This window comes from Vitis riparia, chromosome 3, assembly GCF_004353265.1.
Source record: "Vitis riparia cultivar Riparia Gloire de Montpellier isolate 1030 chromosome 3, EGFV_Vit.rip_1.0, whole genome shotgun sequence".
Taxonomy (NCBI): Eukaryota; Viridiplantae; Streptophyta; class Magnoliopsida; order Vitales; family Vitaceae; genus Vitis; species Vitis riparia.
The window spans coordinates 10,138,063-10,153,027 of record NC_048433.1 but is presented as its reverse complement, the minus strand read 5'-3'; the positions used below and the strand labels follow the sequence as shown (position 1 = coordinate 10,153,027).

Below are 14,965 nucleotides of genomic sequence, written 5' to 3'. Positions count from 1 at the left end.
CCTGTTAGGTACAAATGAGTATTTGTACGAAAACACAATGAGAATAATGAGATCATAAGATATAAAGCGCAATTAGTAGCACAAGGTTTCTTGTAGAGAAATGGTATTGACTACGAGGAAACATACTCTCCCATCATGAACGCAATCATGTTTCGTTTCTTAATTAGTTTGGCAGTCTCAGAAGGACTAGATATGTGTCTCATGGATGTTATCACAATATATTTATACGGATCCATGGATAATGAAATATACATGAAAATCCCTGAAGGATTTAAATTGCCTAAAGCAAACTATACAAAGCCTTGTAGCATGTACTCAATCAAGTTACAACGATCCTTGTATGGATTAAAGTAATCTGGGCGCATGTGGTACGATCATCTTAGTGAATACTTGCTAAAAGAAGGGTATGTGAATAACCTTATATGCCCAAACATCTTCATTAAGAAATCATAAACCGGATTTGCAATTATTACAGTATATGTTGATGACTTAAATCTTGTTGGAACTCTTGAAGAGCTCACAAGAACAACAAATTACTTGAAAAAGGAATTTTAGATGAAAGATCTTGGAAAAACAAAATTTTGTCTTGACCTGCAAATTGAGTATTTTCCAAATGGAGTTTTAGTACATCAATCAAGATACATTAAGAAAGTTTTGAAGCGTTTTTATATGGATAAAACACATCATTTAAGTTCTTCAATGGTTGTCTAATCGCTTGATGTGAAAAATGACCCATTTCGTCCTTGCGAAAAAAATGAAGAATTACTTGGTTCTGAAGTACCATATCTTAATGCTATTGGTGTACTTATGTGTCTTGCTAATTGTACTCATTTAGACATTGCTTTTTCTATCAATTTATTAGCAAGATACAGTTCCACTCCAACTTGAAGACATTGGAATGATATTAAACATATATTGCGTTATCTTCATGGAACTACTGATATGAGTCTATTTTACTCAAGGGAATCAAAGCAATAATTGATTGGATATGCAGATGCAAGATATTTTTTAGATCCACATAAAGGTAGGTCATAAACAAGGCATGTGTTTAAATACAATGGTACTGTTATTTTATGGAGATCTGTCAAACAAACAATGGTGGCCACGTCATCAAATCATTCAGAAATACTAGCAATTCATGAAACAAGTTGTGTATGTATATGATTAAGATCTATGATCCAACATATTCGGGAATCATGTGGACTCTCCCCTATTAAAGAAGAGTGGTGAAATTAATGTGTAACAAATACGCTCAAGCGATAATCTAGCAAATTTAGTCACAAAATCATTGCCAACCTTAACATTCAAGAAGTTAATACACAAGATTAGAATGCGTCAACTCAAGGATATCGACATGAGGGGGAGTATGCTTGTAAAAGGGTATTAGTGTATTGTACTCTTTTTCCTTTTGTTTAGGTTTTGTCCTACTAGGTTTTACTGACAAGGTTTTTAACGAGGTAGTCCTAACATACCAAGAGCAACTTAAAGAATTATAAGAATATTGTACTATTTTTCTTTCACTAGGGTTTTTCCTAATAAGGTTTTAATGAGACATATTTTTATGATTATACAAGAGGGAGTGTTATAAAATATGAGATTCTATACCACTATGGTAACTTGTAAATGATCATCCATAAATATATTTTATAACTCCCTATAAAAGGAAGAGACCCCTAATGAAATTCAATAGAGTTTTTCTGTGCATTCTATTATCTCTTTTTTGTTTTCTTCTTCTCTCACTTTGTTTTACAATAAAATATATATTTTTGATTAAAATATAAATTTTTAGAGTTTTTTTCTTTAATATTTTTAGGATTTTCATTTATTTTTATGTCAATGATATTTTATCAAAATATTCAAGACACAAAATATCGTTTTATATATTTTTGATATATTTGTGAAAATTGAGGTACCAGATATGTCCGTGATTAGTGATTACCGATTATTATTACTAATTATTATTTATTTATTTAATTTTCAAATCAGTATGGAGTACTGGTCTAGGGTTTTAAGGGAAGCCGCTGTAAAACCCTCCATTTGAAATCTCCACGCTACGACACACTGAGGCTCTCTGTAAAACCAGAGGCTCTCTCTCTCTAGGGTTCTCCATAAACCCTAGATTTGCTGACAAAATCTGACGCCAACAATGGCCGGATTCGTTCCTCCGCCACCACCTCCGGCTCCTCCTGCCCCACCTAAGCCCGATGAGAAAGTCGACTACCTCGATCTTCCTTGCCCCATCCCCTACGAAGAAATCCACCGCGAAGCTCTCAGTCAGTACCCTCACATTCTCATCACTACTCGATTTTTTATTTTCTAATTTTCTTCTGGTCCATTTCTTCTATGTCCGTCTGTCTTTTTTGTTGTTCGTTTCATATATATTCATGTGTCTGTTTTGAGTTTTCTCCGTTGGTCTGATTTCTTGATCTGTAACTTTGCCATAATGCGTTTTTATTTTTTATTTTTCATTATTTATTTATTTATTTTTTGCAGTAGGGTTTTTAGCTAAATCTTGGCGTTTGAAACCCTAATGCATATTGGTATTTGGATGATTATAGCATGGGTTGGACTTGTAACAGTGAGATTGTGATATCACCAATCAATTGAAAGCAAAAGTGGTTTACTGATTTAGATTCTAATGTTTTTCTTGTTCCCTGCTGAGAGCGGCTTTACGAGAGGAGTGTTCCAATGGTAAAAACAGAATAAACAGTGGTTTCAGCTTAAGTGTAATTTGGATTTTGGCAGTTATTCATAGATTCAAGGAGCAAGGGCATTTCCATAGGTTTATGAATGGGCCCTCCTCTAATATGAAATTAGGATTTGATGATCATATTTATGAATTTTGAATAGGTTTTTTCCAAGTTCTCTGAAATAATTCAGTTAATTTCATGGTTGTATAGTATTCAGTTCAGTGATTGCTTGTACTTTTTCTTTTAGTTGTGCAATTCTACGCCACCCATTTTTATGAAGACAGAAACTTTTATGTTTATGTGCATTTGTTGCATTATGCTCATGGATAGTGATATCTTAAAATTCTAGAAGTAAAAAATCAGGTGAGCACAGAAGGTTTTGGGGTGAGTCAGAGAGGGGTATTCTTTTAATAAGTTGTTAATGTTGACTGCCTTTATTAATATTTTGTGTTGCAGTGTCTTTAAAGCCAGAGCTTTTTGAGGGGATGCGGTTTGACTTTACCAAGGGGCTCAATCAGAAATTCTCACTCAGTCACAGGTAAATTCCCCCTTTTTGTTTATTGTTCTCTTCAAAGTTTGTTGTTCTTATTTTTCTTTTGTGTTCCATTTTTCTCTCATCAATCTTGATAATGATGCCTTGTTAACCATCTATCAGCGTGTTCATGGGGCCCACTGAAATTCCTTCTCAATCCTCTGAAACTATTAAAATCCCAACTGCTCATTATGAGTTTGGTGCTAACTTTATAGACCCAAAGGTAGGCCTAATTTTTCAGATTTACTTTTATGGGAAACATCTTATTGGTAGTGTGACGTGCAACTAGTTTGTTTTCATGAATGTTGAATGAAAGCATTGGAGCATTTTTGGTTGCTTAACAGTTGATGCTTTTTGGGAGAATATTGACCGACGGGAGGCTGAATGCAAGAGTGAAGTGTGATTTGACTGAAAATCTCACTCTGAAGGCTAATGCTCAGGTAATATATATGTCAACTGTCACTTTCGTTCACTTTTTTTGCCATTATAATTTTCTAATATTTAGTGCTAACTGATTTACCCTTTTTTTCCCTCCTTTTCCAGCTTACAAGTGAGCCACATATGTCACATGGCATGGTTAATTTTGATTACAAGGTCAGTTCTTGCTAATTAATATTTTTGTGATTGTTCTCAAGGGTTTTTTTTTCAGAACTATATACGTAATGTTATGGTATCTTTATTAGCCCACCCTTCTGATAGGCTATTCTGAGTGGCTTAGATCACACTGGAAACTTATATCATAGGGTAAATATGTATCCTTTAAAATCTTTCAAAGATGGTGCAAAAGATCTTCCTTATCTCTGCACCATTACACACACAAATAAAACTTAACTCACAAATCTTTTAACTCATGCCTTTTATTTTTGCCAAGTCCTTCTCCTCCTTTTCATCTGGTACATCGTTGGCTATTTTTTTTCTTTTCTTTTCCTCATTGGCTCTGTCTGCATTCTCATGGCCTTTTGTCATCTTTTTGGTGAAACTTTAACAAAGTTACTCCTTACTGGTTCCAAAAGACTAGGCCTCTTTTTTTTTTTTTTTTTTTTTTTTAAGGTTCCAAAAGACTAAATCTCTTGAGTTCCTTTCATCTTGTTCTACTTTGTTCTACCTCTACCTTCCTATGAATGCAATTGTTATTTTGAAAATTCACTTCTGTCCATTGTTTACCAGCCTGTTACTGCTCAAATTCTATAAGAGGAATAGCAAATGTGATTCTTGTTATTCAATTCAGAGGACTTATAATCTCGAATAAGCATCATATTCTTTTGTTTTGCATTAAATATGGTGGAATTTGTTCTGTTTGTTATTACTTAAATATGATGTTTAATATACTAGTTTGAGAGAGTAGAGAGGTGTAACTAGTTTGATGTTCTTGGATTTGCCTCAAGTCATGCCACATTGCCTTTGGTTAGAGGTTTATTAAGTAAGATTTGACTGCTAAATCTGTTAGAAAACCTTCATGAAATGAATATTTTCTGGTGGTTAATAAATATCTGAATGTTGTTTTTTCTGACTATTTTTCTCTCCTTTTGTCAAATTTGGAAAAAAAAAAAAAGTTGTAACTTGTGTATGTTATTGCTGGGATTCATGCTATATTGACATTATGTACCACAAATCTGCAGGCAAGGCCACAATCCTGTTAAAAAAATAAGTTCATTGGCATTGCCTTTTTGTTTGTTGATCACAAACAATCATTTCAGTACGTTGAGATAGTCAGTAGGAAGTAGGATGAGAAGTCCTTCACATAAGTGCAAAATTCTTTGTACAAAGTTTGATAAAAAAGGAGGATAAATGTATACTAGTTCGAAATGGCAATCTATTTGCACACATCAAAATGGTTAGGACACTGCTCACTATAATTCATGAAAGCATAAAACATTACAAAGTAAACCAACTGTTTAACTACATGCATTATTAATACTGCTGCCACTGCATGATTACCTGAGCTGGGACACATTTAGTCCATTTTGTATTCTACCTTAAGCTGTTTATTTGCTGAAACTTATGATACCAAGCTGGAGTCATGGATTTGAAATCACTGGAAAATTGTAAGAATGCAAACTACACTTGCCACATAGGTCTCGAACAATCTATTTATTAACATTCGACTCAAATTGAGTTTTTGAAATTTGAATTGTAGATATGTTCTGATGATTCTTTTTCTTCTGCTTCATATCCCTTAATTATTTTGAAGCCATTAAATCTATTGTGATGTGTAATTTAATCCATTTGGTACTTGTGTGGCTGATGAAGAACCTGCTATAAAATATAGTTAGTACACTCTTTGTGCAAATAGCATCTTATTTGAGTTTTTGTTGGATGTTGATGAGCTAATAAATCAGTTAATCAAATGGATCTGTCTTTAAGTTTGAAATTTTCTTGAAGCCTTGGATGGTACCCTTTCAATGATGATGCTGACCTTTATTTTATTTTTTCCCATACAGGGTGGTGATTACAGGACTCAACTTCAACTTGGAAATGGTGCTTTATTTGGAGCTAGTTACATCCAGGTGAGAATCTATTCAGGACTTACCTTGATGTTTCTTCTACTTATTGGGTCTTATAGAAATTTTATTAGAGGAAGCTAGATCAAGGAAAAATTATTGGATAACATCAATTCTGGCATTACAAATATGAGCAGGTCCTGACAGAACCATTTTTTAATTACTGCCCATAAAGACCACAAGCTACTTGGCTGGTTTTAGTTGTTAGTTAAGATTTGAGACCTATTGTTGCAGTTGAGGGATAAATTTGTGGAGTTTGGGGGGTGGTGATAGCTGAAAGTTAAGATATGCGTTAAAGCCTTTGAAGCCTGGCTTAAGTGGTAAGGGTTGGGTTTGGGAAGGGGGAGATTCCAGGTGAGATTTCATTTAAATGCAGAAAAAGGGGAAAGGCAATAACGAATGTAAGATGCAGATTGACCTGGAAATGGGAGAGAGGGGGATAAACTGCAGTGGGAGAATTGTTTGGAGAAAGGAAAGGTTTCTAAGTGGATGCTTGGTTGGAGGTGGTGCAGGATAATTAGTCTTGCTCATGAGTGATAGAAGCTTGAGGGTGGCATGAATGGCAGTTGGAAGTTGGGTGCTGTAGAGGTAGAGTTGGATGGGACATTGTTTCTAGGCAGTTAGGGTCCTTCAGGGGCGTTATTTCTTCAGTTGGAAGCCCTGGTTATTAGATGGGTGGCTTCCATAGGCAGGCTGCATTAGACGGCCTTTTGTGCCAAAGGAAACTTGGATCAAAACATAAGGTATGCTGATTCGAGGGGGAGATTTTTTTTATTTTTATTGAAATTTTTAATGGATTTTATGGAAGTCAATGTAGTTGCAGCAGAGATGAAGCACTCTATATGGATGACGGTGCTGATCAAAGGATATCCTATTAGATGGTAGGGATCCTTAGTGGTAGCAGTGGGGTTTCATGCTTTACAATTGCTCCTATTTGCTTGGATTGCTAGAAGCTGAAGATTGCAGACTACTTAGGGTTTCTATAGATGGTAGCCGTGAAGAACATGGTGTCTGATAATATGCACTGTGCTCCTGGGTAGCTGGTTTTGGGGCTGAGTGTGTAAGACATTCACCTAATCTTGATCCTTCACTTGGTGTGGACTTGCAGCAGGTGGAAGGATTGAATAGTGCTCTCCTGAATCAAGAGTTCTAATCATGTAGGAAAAGAAGGAGATGAGTTATGAGAGGGTGGCCCCATCCTTGAAATAGAAGAGTTTGAGCTGAGGTCTGGGCCCAGGAGCATGGTAGAGAGACCCATGGTGTTGGCTCAAGGGGGTTATATTTCAAGAGTCCAAAAGTCTCCTAAATTTAAGAAAAGCCGGAAAGGTGCACTTATTGGATGGACCCAGTGGCCAAGAGGGAAAGGGCACAATTATATTTTACTTATGATCTTCCTTAAGTAGCTTGATGTAATTATGGTTCCTTTTGAGCATGCAAGTTATTTATTTTTTATGAGAAAGAGATTAAATTTAATTTGCAAATACCATTTTATGTCTTTACAGTTTCTTCATATTAGCTTTAATGATGGGATCTCAAAGTGTTTTTTTTTTTTTCATTTTTATTTTTAATCTCAATGATATTTTTCTTTTTGGGATCTAAGATATTGTTCATGGCTCTATCTTAATTAGTTTATGTTCATTATCAACCTTATGCTGAAAATGGCTATTTTTTTGCAGAGTGTGACCCCTTATTTGTCTTTGGGTGGTGAAGTTTTTTGGGCTGGTCAGCATAGAAAGTCAGGAATTGGTTATGCTGCTCGTTACAATACCGATAAGATGGTACTATGGCCTGGCTTTTAATCTTCACGAATTGTTTAAATCCTTACACACCTTACCCAATTTTTTTTTTCCTTGCATCAAGGATTATTGGTTAGAAATTGTTACAGGGTGTTATTTAGCTTTTATTTCCTTTCACAGCTGCACAAGAGTGCATCCCAAGATTTGGATATCTTAAAATACTGAAAAAAGGCACTGAGTTCTTTATCTTTGTTTTGCAATATCTCCTCTTCTTTCACTTTCAATGGCTTGTTAAAAATTGTGCTAATTTAAAATGAGATGGTGTAAATATTTAATTAGAATTGTGTAAATTTTTGGGTCCACAAGGTGAAAATATTTGACTTTTGCATGCATGTGGAGTGTTCTTAATTTTGTACAATGTCAGACATGGAAAAATATTTGCCTGTCCTGCTTTGGTTCTGACTAATTTTTCTATGGTTTTCCTTAAGAAAACTTGTGGTTTCTGAGCCGATGTTTTCTTCTAAAATATAATCTTTTGGTTTATATTGAAAGGTGTTTGAAGCATCATATCTTTGCTCATTGAGTTTCTTAAAACTTGCATGTAGGAGTGGGAACATTCTTGAGTGCAAAATGGCTATTAAGGAAGGTTTTGGGAACTGGAAATCTTCTTCCTATAAAGAGGGGATGGGAAGTATGATGGTTCACCAAATTTTAGATGTCACTGGTGACTTGGGATGTTCTTTTTTTGGGCTTTGTTTTAATCCAGTTGCAGATTAATTAGCCAAGCAGCTGCCCCTAGGACTCTAGTTTTTTAACTGGGTTCCAATTGCCAAGTGAGGCAGGTGTGGAAAACTTGCAATGCCGAGTGAAGCTTTCTTGTAATAATTAAATCAAAATTTTCATTTTGCCTGCAGGTTGCAACAGGACAAGTTGCTAGCACTGGCATGGTTGCTCTGAGCTATGTTCAGAAAGTATCAGAGAAGGTAAGAAAGTCCCATTTATCTTAGCATGAAAAAGTTATTCTACTCCATTTTTTAATCATGCGTTGCTTTTGAATTTGATCCCAATGGATGCTTAGAGAATTTGTTATCTAGTTTTATTTGTTGGCTATTTTCTTTCCTGTAGGTTTCTTTAGCATCAGATTTCATGTACAATTATATGTCAAGAGATGTCACTGCAAGTTTTGGTTATGATTACATCCTTCGACAGGTAATTTCTAGTATTGCAAAAACTTTCTTATCTAGATATTATGTTTGTGCCTTTGCATGTATATTACTTCAATTGTTTTTGTCACGCAATAATTGTTCCTGTTTGTTCTTTTTCTTTTCTTGTAAATAAATAGAAAAATTAATTAAAAAAAAAAAGATGGCTGATTTCATATATTTTATCATGAAGCATTTATCTTTTGTTGGTAAAATTCTTGGTCTACTCTAGAGGCAAGCTTGCACTTGCACCAACACCTAAGACTGATCATCCAGAAATGAATGACATTGATATGTGTTTCTTGAGCTTTGGTTTTATATTCACAACTGTCATCTTATGGTTTTATCCAGTAATGAATATGACATTGACATGATGAAGTGGTCTAAGAGAAACAAAGAAAACAAAAAAATGGCTCATCAAACACATAGATATGAAACCACTTATTATCTACCACCAGACAACCTCTATTATCCAATTCCAAAATCAAGTTCAGACTGCAAAATAGAGCAGAATGCATGGGTGGAAGAAAGTTCCCTATAAACCAAGAGAGGAAGCTTTCCTCTTAGTAAAACCATCAAAGTTTCCTCTCATTTTTGTTCAAAATTAAGCTACATATGATTGTGAATGTGCACATGCGTTTTCATCTTGCAGATTGAGATGGTTATTTGCAATATCGGTCATTGACTTGAAGGGTCCTGAGGCATATCGGTCTTGGTATCTCGGATTGATATTGGATGATACACAAAATATATTAATTTAAGAACTCTAAAATTTTTAACAAAATTAATAAAATCATCACAAAAATAAATACAATCAAATAGACTAAAAAAATTAATAAATATACATAGAGAACATTATGGAATAGATTTTAATTTTTTTTATTTATTACCCTGTATTAAATATTAGATAAAACTAATAAAAAATATTTTCATAATAAATTTATTCATATTAAATATTTTAAAAATATTTTTAATCATAAAAAAATAACCATGAATCACCTTTAAAAATATAAATGTCATTTTTCCTATCAAATATATTCTAAATAAAACTATTATAAAAACACAAGATTTTTTATTAATTTATTTTCATTTGAATAGATAAATTTTAAATATTTATATACATATTTTGTGATTCTATACATCAATTTAATATTTTTATATTAATATTTATATTCAATTTAAATATTTATAATCATAAATATAATATCCCATTTTGGTCCTCTCTCTCATCTCTCTGCAACAGACCAATTTCTTTGCAAAATACTCTTCCATCTCTTTGCAAGAGATCAGAGACCCATTTCTATAAAATACCCCTTTCATCTTCTTTGCTTCTTATGACATCTCCCCACTAATACCCATTTCTCTGCTAACGTGCCCATTTCTCTGAAAATTACCCATTCCACATTTCAACAAAAACTTCTGACGTCATCATAGAGCCGGAGTCGGAGGTTTGAAGGCATTAAATTGAGATAAATCAGTGATACAAGATGCAAAAGTTTAGGTTTGAAGGATGAAGATGCAAATTGAGACTGAGGCTCCAAATTACCTTTCCAAATTTCTTCATTTTTGTGGTTTTTGATTCTCCTCCAATTTTGACTCAGTTATCGGTCTAGTACCGGCCAAGTCATACCGGTCTCGGCCAAGATTTTGAACCCTGCATGTGATAAATTGTATTTATGTGTTGTAAAGTTTTGCTTTGTTTTGTATATCATTTTATGTTTTTATGGATCAAATCAACACATGAAAATACAGTTGTGCCTTGGCTAAAAGTATTGCACCACTGACCAAGCATGTTAATTTTGTCTTGACTTAATTTTCCTGAGGTACCAGTGTACTTTGAAGATTTTGTCCCTATTAGAGGCAGAACTTTGAATCTGGCCATCACACTTCTTAACTGATTCTTCTGGTTGTTACAGTGCCGTCTTAGGGGAAAGATCGACTCCAATGGGTGCACAGCTGCTTTTCTTGAAGAGCGATTGAATATGGGTCTTAATTTCATTCTTTCTGCAGAGGTGAGAACCAATGCACGTTAATTTATGGCTGTTCCTTTTCCTGCACCGCACCTTAGCTGTTATTGTTATTCTGCACTATTCATTTTAATGAACTGGAAGGAACTCCAAAGGACAGAATGCAGTTATCATAACTTTTGTCCATGGTATTTTCTTTTTCCTCCTTGATCTAATTAATTGTGACAAACCCTTGTGGGATCCCTAACAAGTAGGAGCTTGTCTAGGGATCATGGATTTAAGTGCATAGTCTTGCATTCTTTCTGAACTACTGTGGAAGGTTTTACTTGAACTTTCGTAGCAAAATCAGCATATTGGTGGATCATGTAAAGTCAATTAGGCATGTTTAGCTTATCAAACTGCTAGCTTGGCTCATTAAATAGCCTGCATCAAGTATAGAGAAAGTCTAGTTTCACGTTGGATTGGAGAAGCAACTGTTTTCAGCTTTTCTTTTCCTATTGGGTTCATGGTTTTCAGCTTCCTGGTTTATACTTTACGACTTTGATCTGACAAAATTCTGAATTTGTCTTGCAGAGATAGATCACCGGAAGAAAGACTACAAATTTGGGTTTGGGCTGACAGTAGGAGAATAGAATAAGATTAGAAGGCAATTTGTGCTGTTTTTTTCTCAGTTTTATCACACATTGTTGCCAGCAACTCAGCAAGTTATTCTGGGTTGGTTTTTCCTTGGTTGGAAGGTTCACAGATCGGTTTTGTGCTTCTCTCTCGGCAAACATTATTTGTGGGGCAGCGTCAGCTGCTTCAACAGTTTTAGCAATCGTAATTTTTGGCATTTCAGAGATGTAGGAATCATAATTTATCAAAATTGAGATATGATTTTAATGGTGTGTTTGCATGATGAAATAAACATGCAGCTAAATGTTGGACATTGATGATATGTATGATAAAGCCAAAAGTACAGTGATTGCTATTATGGGAGGGACAGTCGATTCATCTGCCTATTCCAACTTTCAACTATAATAGAAAATTCATCAATGATACTATCTGTTAAACCTTAGGCCCTTGATGCTTACTCACCGTCTTGCCAGGCCGTCTGGGAAGAAACCTTTGTCGTGGTTTTTTACAGCCCAGCTCATTCAGTGGGTTTGTTTGTTTATTTCTTGGTCTGATGGATCCACTCATGTGAGTTGAATGATGATGTTGTAACCTGGGGCAGAAGCTTGAGGAAGACTTGGGCAATGCTCATATACTTGGCCCTTGAATTCTAGTGGTATTAGCAGATGGTTGTTAGTGAGATTGAGAGTACCGAGTCGTGTCCATTGAAGATTTTAATTAGTACATGCTAAAAATGGTTTAGCATGTGAATTTGATAAGATGTACTGTTGTGATCTAACATATAGCAAACTAGTGGAATGGTCTAAAATAGTTATTTGATTATATGTATATTTTTTATTTTTTATTTTTAAATCCCAAATTAATGTAATTTAAATACATGAGCAATGGCCAATAGATCTCATATTACTTTCAATTTTTATTTTTTATTTTTAAATAAAAACTCTTCACCAAAAAAAAGAAGAAGAAAAAGACTTTCCCATTTTCATAATTGACTTAAAAATTTAATTTAAATTATTAAGTAAATTAAATATATTTAGTAAAATAACTTAATAGTATAATTTAAACTAAAATTTAACTTTTAAGTAATGAGTAAAAATAATTAACTTATCCTTAAATTTATATCTATATTTGACATTTTTATCATAATTTATCCTAATTACCTCTAATATCTTTTTTGCTACTCCACATCATCCATTATAAACATCTTTTACTACAATTATAATTTTTGAGGATAAATATATCAATCGGATGATTTAGAGTAAATTTTAACTTAATTTTATTAAACAACTTTAATATTTAAAATAAAAATTAAGTAATAAATTTTAAATTAAAAACTTAAATATAATTTAACTTAAATCATTAAGTGTGAAGTTTTACCAAACACCCTAGGTTCTATTTATATATATATTAAATATAAACCAAATATAAAATTTAATTACTTCTTTTTTATTTTCTGAAAAACTAAGGTATGAAACTATAGAGATAGAAAATAAAATACAAATTTGGCGTTTTTATTTTTATTTTTATTTTTTATTTAAAGAGATGTAGGAAACATTTTCTACCAATTTGATTAGACCCCATTTGGAATTGATTTGGTAATAGGGTTTTGCATCTAAAAATAAAAAGTGATTCCAAAACTGTGAATTAATCATAGGAAGATTATATATATATATATATATATATTTCAAATTATTTAATCTTTATATGAAAAGAGTTAAAATAAATAAAATAAATTTAAAATAATATATAGGAATAATTTATTAACTTTGAATTTTTTTTTATTTTTCTTCTAATTTTTTTTTTTTTTTGTCTCCAAACCAAACATAGCTTTAGTTTTGCATAAATATCTCACATATTTGAGGGTCTCTTCCATCCTTTCCTTGATATAAATACTGGTCTATTCATTGTAAAATGATGGTGAGATTCCACACCAACTGCATCCACAAGCCACTCAAGTCCCTCTCACATACTATATATATATATATATATTTATTTATTTTGCTTTGCAAATTGGGTGTTTGGAAGAAAAGTCATGACAAAGCCTAAAAGAGGAAGAAAGTAACTGTCAGCTTCAATCTTAAACTTAGGATTGGACCCAAAGGCAAATGCCCTTCTCCCAGTGTCTAATGTAAGGTGGGTGGCTCCCTCCTCCTGCCATGTGTGGCTGAGAAAGACTCCAAAGGCCAAACTAGGATAAGATCAGCTCCTCCTTTGACTAATTATTCTACTTCTGTTAGTAGAGAGTCTAGAGAAGCCTCCACAGGCAGTCACGTGTGTGTATCTTTATGGACCCTTCTGTTTCTCTGCAATATTCCCCATCTTTCTCTTGTCTCGTATATAAAAGCCAAACACCCCCTTCTAAAACCCACCAATTCCCACCTTCTGATCCACTCCTCCCCGACTCTTAATTTGCTGGTTTCTGCTTGCAAATATGAGTGAGACCAAGTATGCTTATCCATACCCTGCACAAGGTTGGTACCTTCCTCCTCTTCCTTATTCTTCATCATTCCCTTTATTGCTTTCCTTTCTTCTTTTTCCTTTTTGGCCCTGTGGGGTGGTTTTTGTCATCACCCTCTCCCAATATCTCGTCAGTCATCTCTCCACCTTTCCCAAATGTTCATGCCAGTCATATCTCCTCCTGGGTCGTGGGCTGTGGGTTTTTTCTTTAGCTCCCACTTGAGAGGAGTAAAAATTTAACCATCATTTTTCCTGTGATTTGGTCTGATGTTTGATTTGAACATTGAAAATGGGAAGGTTATTATGGGGAGCCTCCCCGCCTCCGGTGATGGCACCACCGCCTCAGTACGCTGCAGCTCCGCCACCAAAGCCAAGCTTCCTTGATGGATGGTATGAGGAATCAGCTACTAATACATTTACTTGCAATTGATTTGATTAATAGATTCTTCTAAGTTGTAACAGAAAAGAGATTTTTGATGCATGTTGTAATCCCACCCATCATTTTGTGATAAGAAATTGAGGCGGGGTTTTGTTTGGTGGTTAGCAGTGTGGAGGTCTTTGTAATGAGAAAATAATTTTCTTTTTGAATTGGGATTGGGATTTATTCCTTGCTTGTGCCATTGGAATCATACCATGCACTCAAAAATGATTTCAAGATTGAGAATAGAAGAATTCTAAAAAGTCATTTATAAACAAAAAAAACAATTTTTTGCTTTTAAAAACAAAACCAATCCCTCCCCCCTATAAAAACACAATGAGTCTATTTGGTGTTTGTTTGTTTTTTTATAAATAAAAACATGTTTTATTTAAGTATGTTTTAAAAATAATTTTTATTTGTAATATTTTTTTAATTATTTTTTATATTTATATAATTATTTTTTAAAATAATCGAAAGTTATTTTGTAAATGAATTACTTTATATTTTTAATCAATTTTTTCTTGTTGTATAAAGGTTGCTTAAATATTCATGTGATAAATATAAAGAAATAATTGAAAATAATTTAATATATGTAATTTATTTTAAAAAATATTAAAAAAGAAAAGCAAATAGGGTCCAAGTCAATTTAATGTGAAATAGTTGAGAACCAGAGGAAGAGTGAGAAATAATAAAAAAAATGAAGTACTTGTGCAGTATCCCAAATCCACTAGTGGTACCTTTAATATAGTGGTGGCTCAAAGGGGGGCATTGTAGAATGTGAACACATAAATCTTTTAAATATAAAGGGTCAAGATTGTAAGCCTTCCAGAAGGTTTTTGTTCAACAA

At 33.6% G+C, this 14,965-nt stretch overlaps 1 protein-coding gene and 1 long non-coding RNA gene across 2 annotated transcripts; both read left to right on the top strand.

Annotated features, from left to right (window-relative positions):
* Positions 1-2,022: 2,022 nt before the first annotated feature.
* Positions 2,023-11,666, top strand: LOC117911789 (mitochondrial import receptor subunit TOM40-1-like). Its single transcript, XM_034826205.1, has 11 exons — positions 2,023-2,273; positions 3,147-3,228; positions 3,346-3,445; positions 3,567-3,662; positions 3,766-3,816; positions 5,664-5,729; positions 7,400-7,501; positions 8,374-8,442; positions 8,585-8,668; positions 10,578-10,673; positions 11,204-11,666. The coding sequence occupies exons 1-11, from the start codon at positions 2,147-2,149 to the stop codon at positions 11,258-11,260; spliced, it is 930 nt and encodes a 309-aa protein (XP_034682096.1). The 5' UTR covers positions 2,023-2,146; the 3' UTR covers positions 11,261-11,666.
* A 1,872-nt stretch (positions 11,667-13,538) lies between these two features.
* Positions 13,539-14,304, top strand: LOC117911688. The gene is made up of 2 exons (XR_004650892.1): positions 13,539-13,714; positions 13,998-14,304. It is a non-coding gene; the product is annotated as an uncharacterized LOC117911688 (long non-coding RNA).
* Positions 14,305-14,965: the final 661 nt, after the last annotated feature.

Excerpts from the sequence above, each read along its gene's own strand:
- LOC117911789 (XM_034826205.1), top strand. The coding sequence starts at position 2,147 with ATGGCCGGATTCGTTCCTCCGCCACCACCTCCGGCTCCTCCTGCCCCA. Across the intron at positions 5,730-7,399 it reads TTGGAGCTAGTTACATCCAG|AGTGTGACCCCTTATTTGTC; the intron begins GTGAGAATCTAT and ends ATTTTTTTGCAG. Across the intron at positions 8,669-10,577 it reads ATGATTACATCCTTCGACAG|TGCCGTCTTAGGGGAAAGAT; the intron begins GTAATTTCTAGT and ends TGGTTGTTACAG.